This window comes from Xyrauchen texanus, chromosome 30 (genome assembly GCF_025860055.1).
Source record: "Xyrauchen texanus isolate HMW12.3.18 chromosome 30, RBS_HiC_50CHRs, whole genome shotgun sequence".
Lineage (NCBI taxonomy): Eukaryota > Metazoa > Chordata > Actinopteri > Cypriniformes > Catostomidae > Xyrauchen > Xyrauchen texanus.
The window spans coordinates 32,947,184-32,961,211 of record NC_068305.1 but is presented as its reverse complement, the minus strand read 5'-3'; the positions used below and the strand labels follow the sequence as shown (position 1 = coordinate 32,961,211).

The 14,028-nt window shown below is 43.4% G+C and overlaps 1 protein-coding gene across 1 annotated transcript in view; it reads right to left on the bottom strand.

Moving 5' to 3' along the window:
* Positions 1 to 14,028, bottom strand: part of LOC127623943 (protein stum homolog) — a 28,980-nt gene that overhangs the window by 5,566 nt on the left and 9,386 nt on the right. Inside the window, exon 2 of the mRNA XM_052098519.1 lies at positions 1,083 to 1,262. Coding sequence (XP_051954479.1) covers positions 1,083 to 1,262 — 180 coding nt within the window. The remainder of the gene's footprint in view (positions 1 to 1,082; positions 1,263 to 14,028) is intronic.

The following is a 14,028-nucleotide window of genomic DNA, read 5'->3' as shown; positions in this document are numbered from 1 at the left end:
TTACATTTCTAAAAAAGGAGTCACAGACAGAGCCTAGTAAAGTGAGGTGTGAGATTTGTAGCATCACCCATGGAGGCCACACACGACAACACGACATGTTCATATAAAAAAGCATGTGGATGCTGCAATAAGTAAGTGTGCCACACAACGTGTTAGAGATTTTTTGGTGAAGAAATGTTCTGAATCTGACAAGGTGCACACAAGTGAACCTATAGCTTTGCACATTCATGACCTGAGAAAAGTCTTGCAGGCCAGGCTGGAGGAATCATTCATACCCTCTGACATTAAAAAGCAGTTGGATGCCCTGGTTGAAGCTGATGACATGCAAGCGGATGATTTGTTACGTACAGTGAGAAACGTTTATTTAGCATTGGTGGATTACCTCCAAAATTGGAGCCGCTCATTGGAGAACACCGAAAAACTTGAGTGGGGCCTACTGAGCGATACCCCAGAGTGGAAAGACATTCAGAGCAGCCTCGAACACTTCTAATCTAGAATCACCGTTCTCAGTTTGATTGACAAAACCGCGCTCTTTGATGAGTGGGCTTAAGTGAAAAACATTGTCACTCATCGCATCACTGAGAGGAACATGAACAAGGTGGCCGTGTCTGAGAGATGGACAGAAGTTTTACGTGAGATGGAGAGCAAGACCATCAACTTCGGAGTCTTAATCAAGGTCATAGAGTTTAAATTGGAGAATTGAAGACAATGCTCTTTGTACGTCTTAATTTTGGACTGGACTGCTCTGTATCTTACGATTAACTCTTCAGAGACAAGCGTGAACTGAGGAAAAGTACAAGTTGATAACACAGATGCATATGCACCCTCTACTTCGTATTGATCTGAGCCTAGGTAGGGATATGTCAATTTTATTTTTGCTGGGAGTGGGCTTTAAGTAATGTATTAAGTAATGACTAAAATGTTTATCCTAAAGTATATATAGTGAGATTTAAACAAAAGAAGAACCAAAAGTTATTATATTATATATATAAAATGAATAAATGAGAAACCCCTGTATGGGCTGAAATATGTGCCACCAGAAACTGAATTTGAACCATTTGGTATTAACAAGGTATACTCACTTGCAAGAATGACCATGTCCATTCCCCAAAATATGCTCATGATCCAGCCCACCATGACGATGGCAGTGAGGATCTGAATGAAGGCAGCTGCAATGTTCAGCCAGAACACGCAGCACATGTGTCGGTCGGGCAGGTCCGTCCTCGCTCCGCACAAAACCGTGAAGGCTGAGATGAACGTGCCTGTCACAAAAACATAAAAGAGATGCCATCAACAGATGATATGATTCTGTTCTTTGCTTGCAATGCGTAATACAAGCAATATGCATTCATCTCAACTTATAACCACACACTTAGGCCTAGTAAAGGGGCCTGAAACCCTCTAATGGTATCATTCTTCATGTTGTGAATTGTAAAGCACATTACAGTGAGGTCAGAGACATAATTATGGCATGATGTATTAACAATGGAGATTGAATAGAAAATAAAAGACTGAATATTTTCAGTTATTATATTCTAATACAAACTAATGCATCAACAACACCTCAAAGCAGTGATATAAAATTAATTTGAAATAATGAGTGGTGCGTTTTAACTATGCCAACCAGCAACACATGAGAATGAAATTAGCTTAAGTTACCGATTTAATTCACTATGCAGGTCTGCAGAAAGGGGTTAAGGATACTTAATGTATCAAATAATGAGACTAAGTTTGATACTTGCATGTCCCATTTGAATTAAACTGTCCTGATGCAATTTGTTGAGGCTCCAGTTGATCTTTGATGATGTTGTCTTGATGAGAGAGAACCAGTGAGAGTCAGAGGATCTTGGTGAATGGGCAGTCGAGGCCGTAGCCTGGCACATGCTTGGGAGTCCTTGGGGCCTTTAGTTTGGCATCATTCAGCGAGAGAGTGAGAGAGCACGAGGCTCAGAGAACCAGAAAGGCAGGAAGCCGGAGGAGCATAACAGAGCGAAGAGATAAGAGAGAGAGATAGAGCTAAGAAGAAGAGAGAAAATGGGCGCAGCAATTTTATACCCTTAGCACACATGTCCCACCTCTCATTGGCTCGACCAATGAGAAGGGTTTGGGTTCCAGGCGGGAATTTGGTTTATTGCTCTTTGTTGTAAAATTGCCCATTGCATGTGCAAGAAAGAAAATAGGAAATATACTGGTAATACTAATATGTTGTTGTTATCGACATATCATGTACACAGTCATTTCAATCTTCAAAATACCAAGTTATAGAGACCAAATATGCCACACATATGATTTTGGTTAACCATAGTATGCAAAGTCTGAAACATTAACCCATTAGTTTGCAAGAAAACATAGATCAAGCACATTTAAGGGAAAATGTGAGATGGCACATTAGATACATGTCAATATTTATCACATGGATATATAGAATATATATATAGGATTAACAGGGTTCATTTCTCTTTCTCAGTAAGAGAATGAAGGGAGGGTCAGCACTTCTCTGAACATTCCTTTGGAGGTCGTAAAAGTCTCCCTTACTCTGGGCAGGAGAATGATTCCTTTGTTCCATCACGGCTCATTTGCATGTTTCTGGCTGGGTTTATGACGGTAAGAGATTTTGGGCTGAATGACTCAAAAGATAGTAAAACATCGCGTAATATCATTCTACAGAGATCTTATATTCGAATTCAGCTCGGACAAATCGTAAGGTTTAATTTGATACCAAGAAAGGTATATTTAGTACACTTAATAAGGGAATATACACTGAGGCTATTAAATATGAGGCCTCAGAGTTTAAAAACACACAACGAAACAGTTCTAACGAGTTTGATATACCTCAGAAATACACAACATACAGGGATTACACGTATTTCATTAGCAATATGCAGTTCTGTGTTTAACTGAAAAACACACACACACACACATTTTTACGTTCAAAGTTTCCCCCTTCCTGTCCACACGATAAGCACGTGGTGAGCATGCGGATGTCACATGCGGTTCTCTGTCAATAGTTCATTGTCTCTTTGTCAATACATTTATTGTGCTTGTGGAGGCTGGTTGGCGCTATTTCAGTAATTAGGGGGGTTTTTAACAGTAAGTTCTTGTTTGTTCGTGAATCTGTTAAGGCCACTGATCCTCCGCCATACCTTACAACTATGCAGGTCTGCGCTCAAAAGCGGTAAATTCCGAGGACCATGAATGAATGAATAAATGTTACACTTATATACAGTAGCATTTTTCGGACACTAACATGTCAGCTTAACATTCATACTGTATGATCAAAGCTTTTGATTGGGTAAGAGGCAAAAGCAAACATCAATGATAGTCAGGCTATCATTGAACGCTCATTGCACACGTGCACAACGTTCTCCAAATCTACCTCGATTAATATGGTGGATGACAGGCTAGCCCCCCCACAAAGCAAATGAGAACCATTAAATGGCTTTAACGCAACAGACCTTAATGATTATAGAATTTAATAAAATAATATCTACTGTTGTCTTGTGTAATGGACATAAAACAAGTTTAAGATGCGGAAATTATATTATATCTTACAAATAAATCCATAATTATGCCACAGTTTTTTCACAAACTGCCACATCTGGTAATGCACAGACCCACCTGTCCCTAATGTAGAGACACCTTTGGAAATGAGTACACTGTAGATTGTTTATATATCACTAAATTTAACAGAACTATGGTAGAACCAGACATTAACATTCAAATGTGTGGTGCGCTACAAACCCGCCACAACATAAACTCATCTTATCAAGTCGAATAGTTTGTGTATGCAAGATTGTTTCGATGTAAGAGTCTCCATGAATGTGAATGATTTGGTACAAACATAATGAACACACCAAATGTAATGAAGAAACTAATTTATACAAGACTTTTTTTTTCTTTAGCCATTGTCTGTTTGAATTCTTGGAAAGTTAAACATGGTAACTTGGAAAGACATTTTTTGTCAGATACATCTCTTTTGTCCCCTTCAAACTAGGGCAATTAGGTTATAAATAGCCATCCATATTTGTAAGACCGATAAGCCTAATTTACAGTGAAGGAGTTCGAGGGAGCAGGCAGCAGTGTGTCGGTCTGTATGGCTGCTGGTGTGCTGCCAAGTGCAATTTAGCATCTCATTAGTGTTATCACAATAGTTGGTTTCAAATGGGGAGGACAACTGCAGAACCGTTTATCATAGCCCACAAAACTGAAACAAACAAACAAACAAACATAAAACAACTTATTATGGGGAATTGACTTTATTCAAGCTTATAGATGAAAATATCAGCCTTTATAAACTGAATCCAAATATGGCCTGTCATTTATTCCAGTCATTTACAACTGGTGCTTTAGGGCCCAGACTTTACATGACATCAATTGGTGACCTAACAGAAAACTAAAATTGTTTCTGGAACAAATGTAAACAGAAATGTCTTGCAAAAAATAAAAATAAAACTGGAAGCGTTTGGTCCTTCCTTTTATTGATGTCTATTTATTTTGCTATCCTACAGTAACTATGCAAGATTATACGGTTAGTTCCATTTTTGTTTTTGCATTTTTTCCCCCCCTGCTTTCCATGCAAGATGATCTCACAGTGAAATCGGAAACATTAGGTTGACTTTTCTTTAGCAAAAAAAACTCTGCACTTACCAAAATGCAAAACACTGCCCCCAGAGGCCAAAGTGGCATGTGTTGTTGGGCGTATGGGCACGTTTGAGCTCTGTTTTCCAGGTAAAATATCCATGGAGGGGTCCCAAAAAAGAGCTATTAAACTGGCAGTATAACAGTGAAGAGGAATGCATATTTTGTACAGCTGCTGAAAGATGACGCTATATATACTTATTTCCTGTCAAAATTCATTTGTTTCCTTCTTTGGAAAGAACAACACAATCGTACAACACAATATGTAACAATAATGCTTTATTAACATTTTCCAAACTCCACAGAACAAAGACAAATTCACTAAAATAGCACCAATTCAAGTAACATGTTGACTGATTGATAGAACTACTATTTATTGCAAAGCACATTAAATCTCTTAAACCCTCATCTTCCACAATATTTATCATTATCAAGCTGTCTTTTCACTTTGGATATGGAATGCACATGACTTGTTTCAGGACAGCAAGTGCCATGTTGAACTCCAAATGAAAAGCTGCTTTTAGCGCAAGCACTGCAGATGGAAATATAATTAATTCCAAATAATTCAGAATTGTCTGGTAATCATTAGCGTGTGCTTCAGAAGCTCGGCAGCAATGGGTTCAAAGTTGAAATATGTTAAATTTGAGCGGAGCGTCAACAGACCCTCCAAGGGTGAACAAGCTGTGCAGCAGGCTTGTAAGAATTTAGATGCATAAGTGGAAAATGCTGACTTACAAAAGACACGAAAAACGTATCACATCGCAAAGGTTACGCCCTCTAACCAGTGTTCAGAACTCACACGGAACTGTATAAAATGTCAGAATCTAATGTAAAATCAGTACATGCCTTAATTGCGATTTAGAAAAGAAATTATGCGTTATATATTTTAAATTAATCACATGCATTAAGGCGTTAACGCATTACAGGCTTTTAATTATGATTTTGACAGTGACACAAAGTGAACTCATACAGCAAAAACAAGAACTGACATAGAAATGCACAACTAGAGGGAATATACACACTCAAGTGCTAACGAGGGAATGGAAAACAGGTGAGCACAATGGGGAAAAGATGGCAGTGATGAGGGCAGTGCATGATGGGAAATATTGTCTGAGGGAAACACTTCAAAATAACAGTCCTAGGAAACACGAGGGAGACAGACTGTGACAGTAATAAACCTGAGTGTTCCGCTCTGCTGACGCTTGAACCGACGCAAAAATGTCTGATGGCAGATGGTGCTTGTCAATGAGTCAGCATAATGTGGCAGATCCTGGACTGGTACTGGATTTTTCAGAAACAACATGCAGAATTTATGTGCGATCATGTTGGTCCGTGTTCCTTTAAGAACAGCCCTGCTGAAAAAACAAACAAACATCCTAAACCGAACTGAACTGGCTTGCTGGTCTTAGCTGGTTTGAGTGCCAAACAAAACCTTAAAACCAGCTAACAGACCGGTCTAACCATACTGGAACACTAGATGACCAGCAAACCAGCTTAGGATGGTTTAAAATGCTTTTTCAGCAGGTAGACCTGTGACCCATTTATTCATGTTCCACTGAGAACCACTACTAGTCGATGCAGTCTGGTGGTATGAAATGCTGAGCTTTTTTTTTTTGTTTTGTTTTTATGTTATGGGAACCAACGCCTAAAATGTATATTTTGGAAGGGGCTTTCCAAGTTGACAGAAAAATACAATAAAATTAATCATTTACAGCATAACTGCTTCAAAATCTCTGATTCTCAAGGCCCTTAAACAAACAATACTCTTATTATCTGAAAAAAAGCAGTTGCAGCTTACGACAGACACCAAGGGACTAAAGAACAAATCTACAAAATGGAAAAAATGGAAAATAACCCTCTATCCCACCCATTCCCACTTCAAAAGTCTATCCTTCCCCTGATTTCTGTTTGCATGGTTGAGTGAAAATTTCTCTGTGGTCAGAGACAAACAGAGCCTTGGGTGTTTGTAGCCCTCTAATTACAGTCAATGATGTGAGGACCCCCACCATATTATCAGACATGTACAGTACACACGCACAATGCAAATCAACTGTGTGAAGTTTCATTGGGCTGTCAGCTATGCTTCCACCTGTCACACTGCATGGGATACCTTGGCTAATGTCTAATTTAGAGTCCACATCAATTCTCATAATCATACAAAAGAGACACACATTCGCACACATTCCCTCTATGAGGAATGGATGCACATAGATAAGAGACAGAGGGGTCCTGGTTCCGGCACATTAGGCTCAAGATGACTATAATTTTCCTTGGCCTCTCTAAAATGCGCCCACTGCCAGTGTGGGAGGTTAATTATCCCATTTGGTTCCCTTTCTTCTGAGAGAGACAAATGTTGAAAGATGGTAGAATTCACTGAAAAGTTACACCACTTTTGTGCAAGGTATTTTAGCACAAAAGGCTGCATCTTATTCACACAACAAGCTACAATCCAGTTAACCAGGTGCTAAATGCACTACATTTAACTATATTATATAGGTATAATAGCCTAATTTGTAATAGTAATTCGATGGTAAACGATGTAGCAGTAAACGATGATCAAAAGATAGAGAAGACCATTAAATCTGGCCATGTATTCAGATGAGCATTGCAGTCATGCCTAGGCATTATTGGTAGCCGATTCAGGTACCTGAATTGCAAGTTGAATAGGTTGTATTAAACATATCTGTTATATAAACACCTTCAGTATAAATAGCCATGGTGACCTTTTCGTGTTTTTGCCTTGAACAATAATCAGTCTCCACTTATCTCCTCTCAGCTTCACCCATCCTTGTGGGCTGCGCTAGCATCTCTTAAGAGCCTCAGTGGAGCTTGTGGATGCACCATTCAATACGTATTTTCAGAAAATCATTCACAAGTCTACTCACTTGTTGATTACACAAATTGATTTGAGTTTCTTCAAGTCATCGAGCATGATTTGTCACCCCATTGGATAAAAACATGACCTTCAGTCTTACGAAAGACACATACCAACACTTTCCTTATTGCCTCCCCCTCTTCAGGTGTAAATAGAGTGCAACAGTAGGGCTCAGGGGGTAACAATGCCATTCAATGCCAAACTCTATAGGTAAATGGATTTTCAGCAATAATGTATAAACCTTTCAAGATTGACCGATCATGAGCTCCAAGGTTGCTATGAGCAATGTGACTAAAGAAGACTTTAGTCACTAGCATCCTACCATTATAGTTAAATTCAACATTAATCCACATTTGCCACCTGTTTTACTTCTGTGACATAATTGACAGTGGAGCAGGATATTCAATGAAAAAGTACTACTTCATTTTATCCATTGGGAATTGATTGGATCTTAAAAATTTGGACATTACATACCAAAATGGAGCCAGACAGGATGAGAGTACGCTTAAACAATGCTTAAACGTTAATGCATGCCTCAGTTCTTTGGTGAACCGGGACCACATTCCACCCCCTGTATGGTACCTCATTCAGTTTTTGGAGTTATGCCCCCTCCTCTTTAGTAATCCTTAAACCTTCACTTGTGAAAAGTGCAAAAAATAAATAAAAAATAAAAACTGCTTCTTTACCAAAAGAATATATGGTCATTAAAGACAAGAGAAATGTAATGATACAGCTTTTTTGCACTTCCATAAATCATATTTTTATGATTATTTCATGATATTTTCTGTGTGACATGGTGAATAACCAGTTCCCTTCCGAGGGAACTCGACACTGCGTCGTTGAAAACGACTCTTTGGGGAACGCTCCTTAGCGTGCGCCTCTGAATTATGAATGAAACTATTCCAATCTTGATTGGTGTTGCGTCATGACGTAACATGTGACGGCATAACCGGATGCATAAAAGTGACGCCGGTACACATACACATTAGCTTTCGCTCTTCAGCAAGCGCTCTATGTTGAAATTGTTTGTCTTATTTGGTGTTGTTTGTCTGATTTAAAAATATTATGGCCACCGAACAGTTCAAGAAGTGCGTGCACTCCTGCCCTCGCTTCATTACGTGTAGGGACACGCACGCTTTATGTGTGAACTGTTTGGGAGCATAGCACGCACAGGCAGCTCTCGAGGGAGCTGCTCTGTGAAAGTTGTGAAGCACTACCCATGAGAGTGCTGCGCCCCGGTTGGCGTGCTTCGATGAACACGGTCAGGCTCGCGTTCCCCACGGTTTTGGTCCCGCGTCTGTTGAGGCAGCGCGGCGATTGAAATCGCGGGGTTCGCGAGCGGATTTTGCAGATGAGAATGAGACTGCTGCGCACGTTCTCATTCTTCGCTTGAGGATCCCGAGCCTACTGTGAGTGGTGCAGAAGCCGGCGTCGCGGCTTCTTCTGCCCATGATCAGGTCCCCTTGCTTGAGCTCACTGCTTCCGAGGAAGTGGATATGCTCAGCATCGATGCGGATCTAATCGTGAGCCAAGCACGCCAGTTTTTGGCCAAGCTTATGAGGAGCTGATTGAGGTTGTGACGCGTGCGTGGCCAGACTGAATATCAGCTGGCCACAAAATGAGCAGGGAACGCAAGTTGAAAGCAATTAGACGTGCGCTTCCTGCGGCACAGATCACAAACTCAGCGCCGGGTTTGCCGCTTATCCCCGATCTCCACAAAGATATCTAAAACGAGATCATGGGGTAAACCGCGATTCGTCCCGTGATCTCCAGCCCCAGTGTTTGATTACAGATGATGTTTTGGGGCACGGTATATGGGCTAAAACCCCGGCGCTGCCTAGTAAGCCCTGCAGAGATACATCTGCTTTAATAAGTAGGGCTTACATGGCCGCACACAATCGGTGTTGGTTTCCTGCCGCCTCTGACGCTTCAGGCCACATCAATTTCCAGCTTAACGCACAGCTTAACATTCGTGTAAAAAAAAAAAACAACAAGCATCAATTGTGGTCAATCGACTAAATCCTGCCGGTTTCCCGCTTCAGGAAGTCGGGAACAGTGCTCGAAAAACACCCGAGACCAGCCTCGAGAGGCTGGTTCCTTTAGTTGAAGCTTCAGGAAAGAGGTCCTACCGAGGTGGTAGAACCTCGGAGGGCTGTCCCCCCCCCCGCTGCAGAGCAACCGAGGTTGCTCTCGCAGCGGAGTCCTCAGGAAATCGGTGTCGGTTCCCGCCGTCTCTGACGCTTCGGGCCACATCAATTTCAAAAAATAAAAAACACACATCAATTGTGGTCACAAGGACTGTATCGACTAAATCCTGCCGGTATCTCGCTTCAGGAAGTCGAGAACAGTGCTCGAAAAACACCGAGACCAGCCTCGAGAGGCTGGTTCCCGTAGTAGATTTTGTAGAGGCATGGAATCATCTTCCCAACATATCTGCATGGGTCCTGCATATAATAAAATCAGGGTACAAACTGCAGTTCGGGCACCGCCCCCAAATTCTCTGGGGTGGTGCAGACTACAGTGGTTCCGAGCAGGCTCAGGTGATGGAACAAGAAGTGCAATCTCTGCTGCTGAAGGAGGCCATAGAATGTGTTCCTCATTCAGACAGGGAGTCCGGTCTTTACAGCCGGTACTTTATAGTTCCAAAAAAAAAAAAAAAGGATGGGGGTTGAGGCCGATTTTAGATCTCAGAGTTTTGAACCGCCTTTGAGGAGGTTCAGGTTCAAAATGCTTACCATTCCTGTCATCGTGAGTCAGATCAGATCCGAGGACTGGTTTGTCACGATAGATCTAAAAGACGCCTATTTTCATGTACCCATCCTTCCATGTCACAGGAGGTTCCTGAGGTTCGCTGGGGCTGAAGCTTACCAATATCGGGTTCTTCCGCTCGCCTAGCACTCTCTCCCCGCACATTCACCAAATGTATGGATGCAGCTCCTGCTCCTCTGAGACTTCAGGGCATCCGCGATACTGAATTTTATCGATGACTGGCTCATTCTGGCCCAGTCTCGAGAAATGGCGGTTCGGCATCGAGATGTCGCCCTGGCCATATTCGAAGTTTGGGGTTGAGACTCAACACAAAAGAGTGTGTTACAACCATCCCAGTGCACAACGCTTCTGGGTGTTGTGTGGGACTCTGTTAAGATGCAGGCACGCATGTCTCCTGCACGTATCGAGTCCGCTCTGGCGATGGTGTCCGGGTTAAAACTAGGCCAGGCCATCACTGTAAAGCAGTTTCAAAGACTGCTGGGCCTCATGGCAGCGGCATCCAACTTGATACCTTTGGGCCTTCTACACATGAGGCCCCTCCAGTGGTGGCTGAAAGCCAAGGTGTTTTCCCCAAGGGGAATCCATTTCAGTATAATCAGAGTAACGCGCAGATGCCTTCGTTCTCTGCTAATATGGAAGAAACCTTGGTTCCTGTCCCTAGGGCCAGTGTTGGGAGCGCCATGTCGCCGAAAACCGCTTCGACAGACGCCCTCCCTCACTGGCTGGGGCGCTGTCATGGACGGCCGCTTTGCTAGGGGTCTGTGGCAGGACCATCATCATTCTTGGCACAGAAACTGTCTAGAGATGTTGGCTGTGTTCAGGGCTCTGAGGAGCTTCCTTCCAGACATCAAAGGTTACCATGTCCTAGTACGCTCGGACAATACATCAGTGGTAGCTTATCTGAACCGACAAGGAGGACTCAGATCGCGCCCTCTGTGCAGACTGGCGCATCAGATAATTCTTTGGTCCCAAGGGAAAATACTGTCTATCAGAGCATGTATATTCCGGGGGTTCAGAATCAGGGAGCAGACATCCTGTCGAGGCAGGGGCTGAGGCCCGGGGAATGGAGACTTCATCCAGAGGTGAAGTTGATATGGGACAAATTTGGACCATCAGAAGTGGATCTATTCGCGTCTCGAGAGACGTCCCACTGTCCACTTTGGTTCTCCCTCTCACATCCAGCCCCACTGGGGTTGGACGCCATGGTACAGGCTTGGCCGAGGCTTCGCCTGTACGCATTTCCCCCGATCGCTCTGCTCCCAGGAGTCCTGGAAAGGGTCCGCCAAGAGGGCATCAATCTACTTCTGGTTGCCCCCATGTGGCCGGCCCGAGTATGGTTCTCAGACATAATTTCACTCCTGATAGCTCCGCCATGGCAGATTCCTCTGAGGAGGGATCTGTTGTCTCAGGCGGGGGCACAGTCTTCCACCCTCGCCCAGAGCTGTGGAAACTGTGGGTCTGGCCCTTGAGGGGGTTCAGTACCTAAATGCTGGTCTATCAGCGGGGTGGTTGAAACCATACTTAGCTCTAGGGCTCCGCCTACTAGGAGATTATATGGCCTCAAGTGGAATGTGTTCTCCACTTGGTGTAGAGAACATGAATTAGATCCAGTTAACTGCCCGGTGGCTTCAGTTCTGGAGTTTCTTCAAGATCGCTTCTCTGCGGGTCTCTCCCTTCCACACTTAAGGTGTACGTGGCTGCCATTTCGTGCTCCATGCACCACTGAGTGATGGGCCTCTGGGGAGGCACCAGCTGGTCATTCGCTTTCTCCGTGGTACATGGAGGATGAGACTGACAACCAGGTCCAGGGTTCCTGCCTGGGACCTGGCGGTGGTTCTCGAAGGGTTATCCCTGGCCCCTTCGAACCCCTTCAGTCGGCTTAGCCCAAGGACCTGACGCTCAAGATGGCTTTTCTCTTAGCTATTACCTCTCTAAAGAGGGTGGGTGATCTTCAAGCCCTGGCAGTGACGCCAGCTTGCTTGGAGTTTGCCCCTGGCGGAGTTAAAGCCATTTTACACCCGAGACCTGGCTATGTGCCTAAGGTGCCATCTAACACGGCACGGTCCACGGTCCTGCAGGCTTTTTATCCTCCACCTCATGTGTCGGCAGAAGAAGAGAGGCTCCATTTGCTCTGCCCTGTCAGAGCTTTGAGTGTTTACCTCGAGAGGTCCTCTTCTTGGAGGAGGTCGGACCAACTGTTAGTGTGTTTTGGGTCACCTAAGAAGGGGCTCCTGCCTCGAAACAAACCATTAGTAATTGGATTGTTCAGGCTATTATCTTGGCCTACAAGGTGCGTAATTTGCCTTCACCTTTGGCCGTGAGGGCTCATTCAACTAGAGGCATGGCGCCCTCTAGGGCTCTCTTATCGGGAGTACCCTCCAGGAGATCTGTGAGGCAGCCGGTTGGGCTACCCCGCACACTTTCATCAGGTTTTACAGTCTGCACCTCCCTAGTACGCCTGGCGACGTGTGCTCTCGTCCTAGCTGAGTGCCTGAGTTCAGTTTCACCCTAGGGAAGGCCTTTTTTCGGCGCGTGGCCTAGTGGGCATTCGTTCCTCAAAGAGTCGCTCAACGACGCAGTGCGAGTTCCCTCGAAGGGAACGCCTCGGGTTATGACTATAACCCTTGTTCCCTGAGAAGGGAACGAGACACTGCGTCGTCCTGCCACGCCCCTCAAGGCCTGAGAGCGGCTTGCTTCATCGCTAGGCTAATGTGTATGTGTACCGGCGTCACTTTTATGCATCCGGTTATGCCGTCACATGTTACGTCATGACGCAACACCAATCAAGATTGGAATAGTTTCATTCATAATTCAGAGGCGCACGCTAAGGAGCGTTCCCCAAAGAGTCGTTTTCAACGACGCAGTGTCTCGTTCCCTTCTCAGGGAACAAGGGTTATAGTCATAACCCGAGACGTATTCCATATGGGTGTATACATACGTATTATACATACTATTTCTTGCTAAAGGTGACACTGATGTTTCAATGATTGACTTTATTTACATTTGACATTGCTATTAGATGAAGAAGCAATGTGAAAGTAAACAACACCAAGTGTAACACATGAACAGTATGATTTGGCTATTGCCATTTGGGTGTACTATTGAAATTATGTTGTGGATCTATTGTGTTCTGAGGGTGAACGGTGCCTTGTGGTGGTGACATCTCATAGAAACACAAAATCACTTTCCCTGACTGTGACCCGCTGGTGGAATGACCTGCCGAATTCCACCCGAGCATCTGTTTCTCTAGCCTCTTTCAAAAAACAATTGTTGTTGTACTCTCATTCCATTCTTCCACTGTCCCTCACCTTGTTGCAATGTGTAATGTACTTCTCCAAGCAAATTATTGAAACATGTATTACAGCACATTGCCACCTACTGTCTCCATTGGGATGAATCCCTTCTATTGTTCTTCTCATTTGTAAGTCGCTTTGGATAAAAGCAATACATGTAATTGTAAATCTATTTAGACTCAAAAAGTACCTGAGAAAATGCTTTGTGTAGGATATGTGTTTGACAGCCAGTTGGGTCTCATGAAATTTCAGTTTGGAAGTAATGAATCCAGCTCTCTATTTGCATAATCTCTTTGATATTTGAAAAATAAAAAATCCAAATATATCAGAATATATTATATTATATTCCTTTCTAATTTTCTTGAATGTTTAGAAAATTTGACAATTTCTGGCATTTTGTTGATCCATTTGTGATAGATATACTGCACATGCCGGGCCACTAAAGACCAGAGG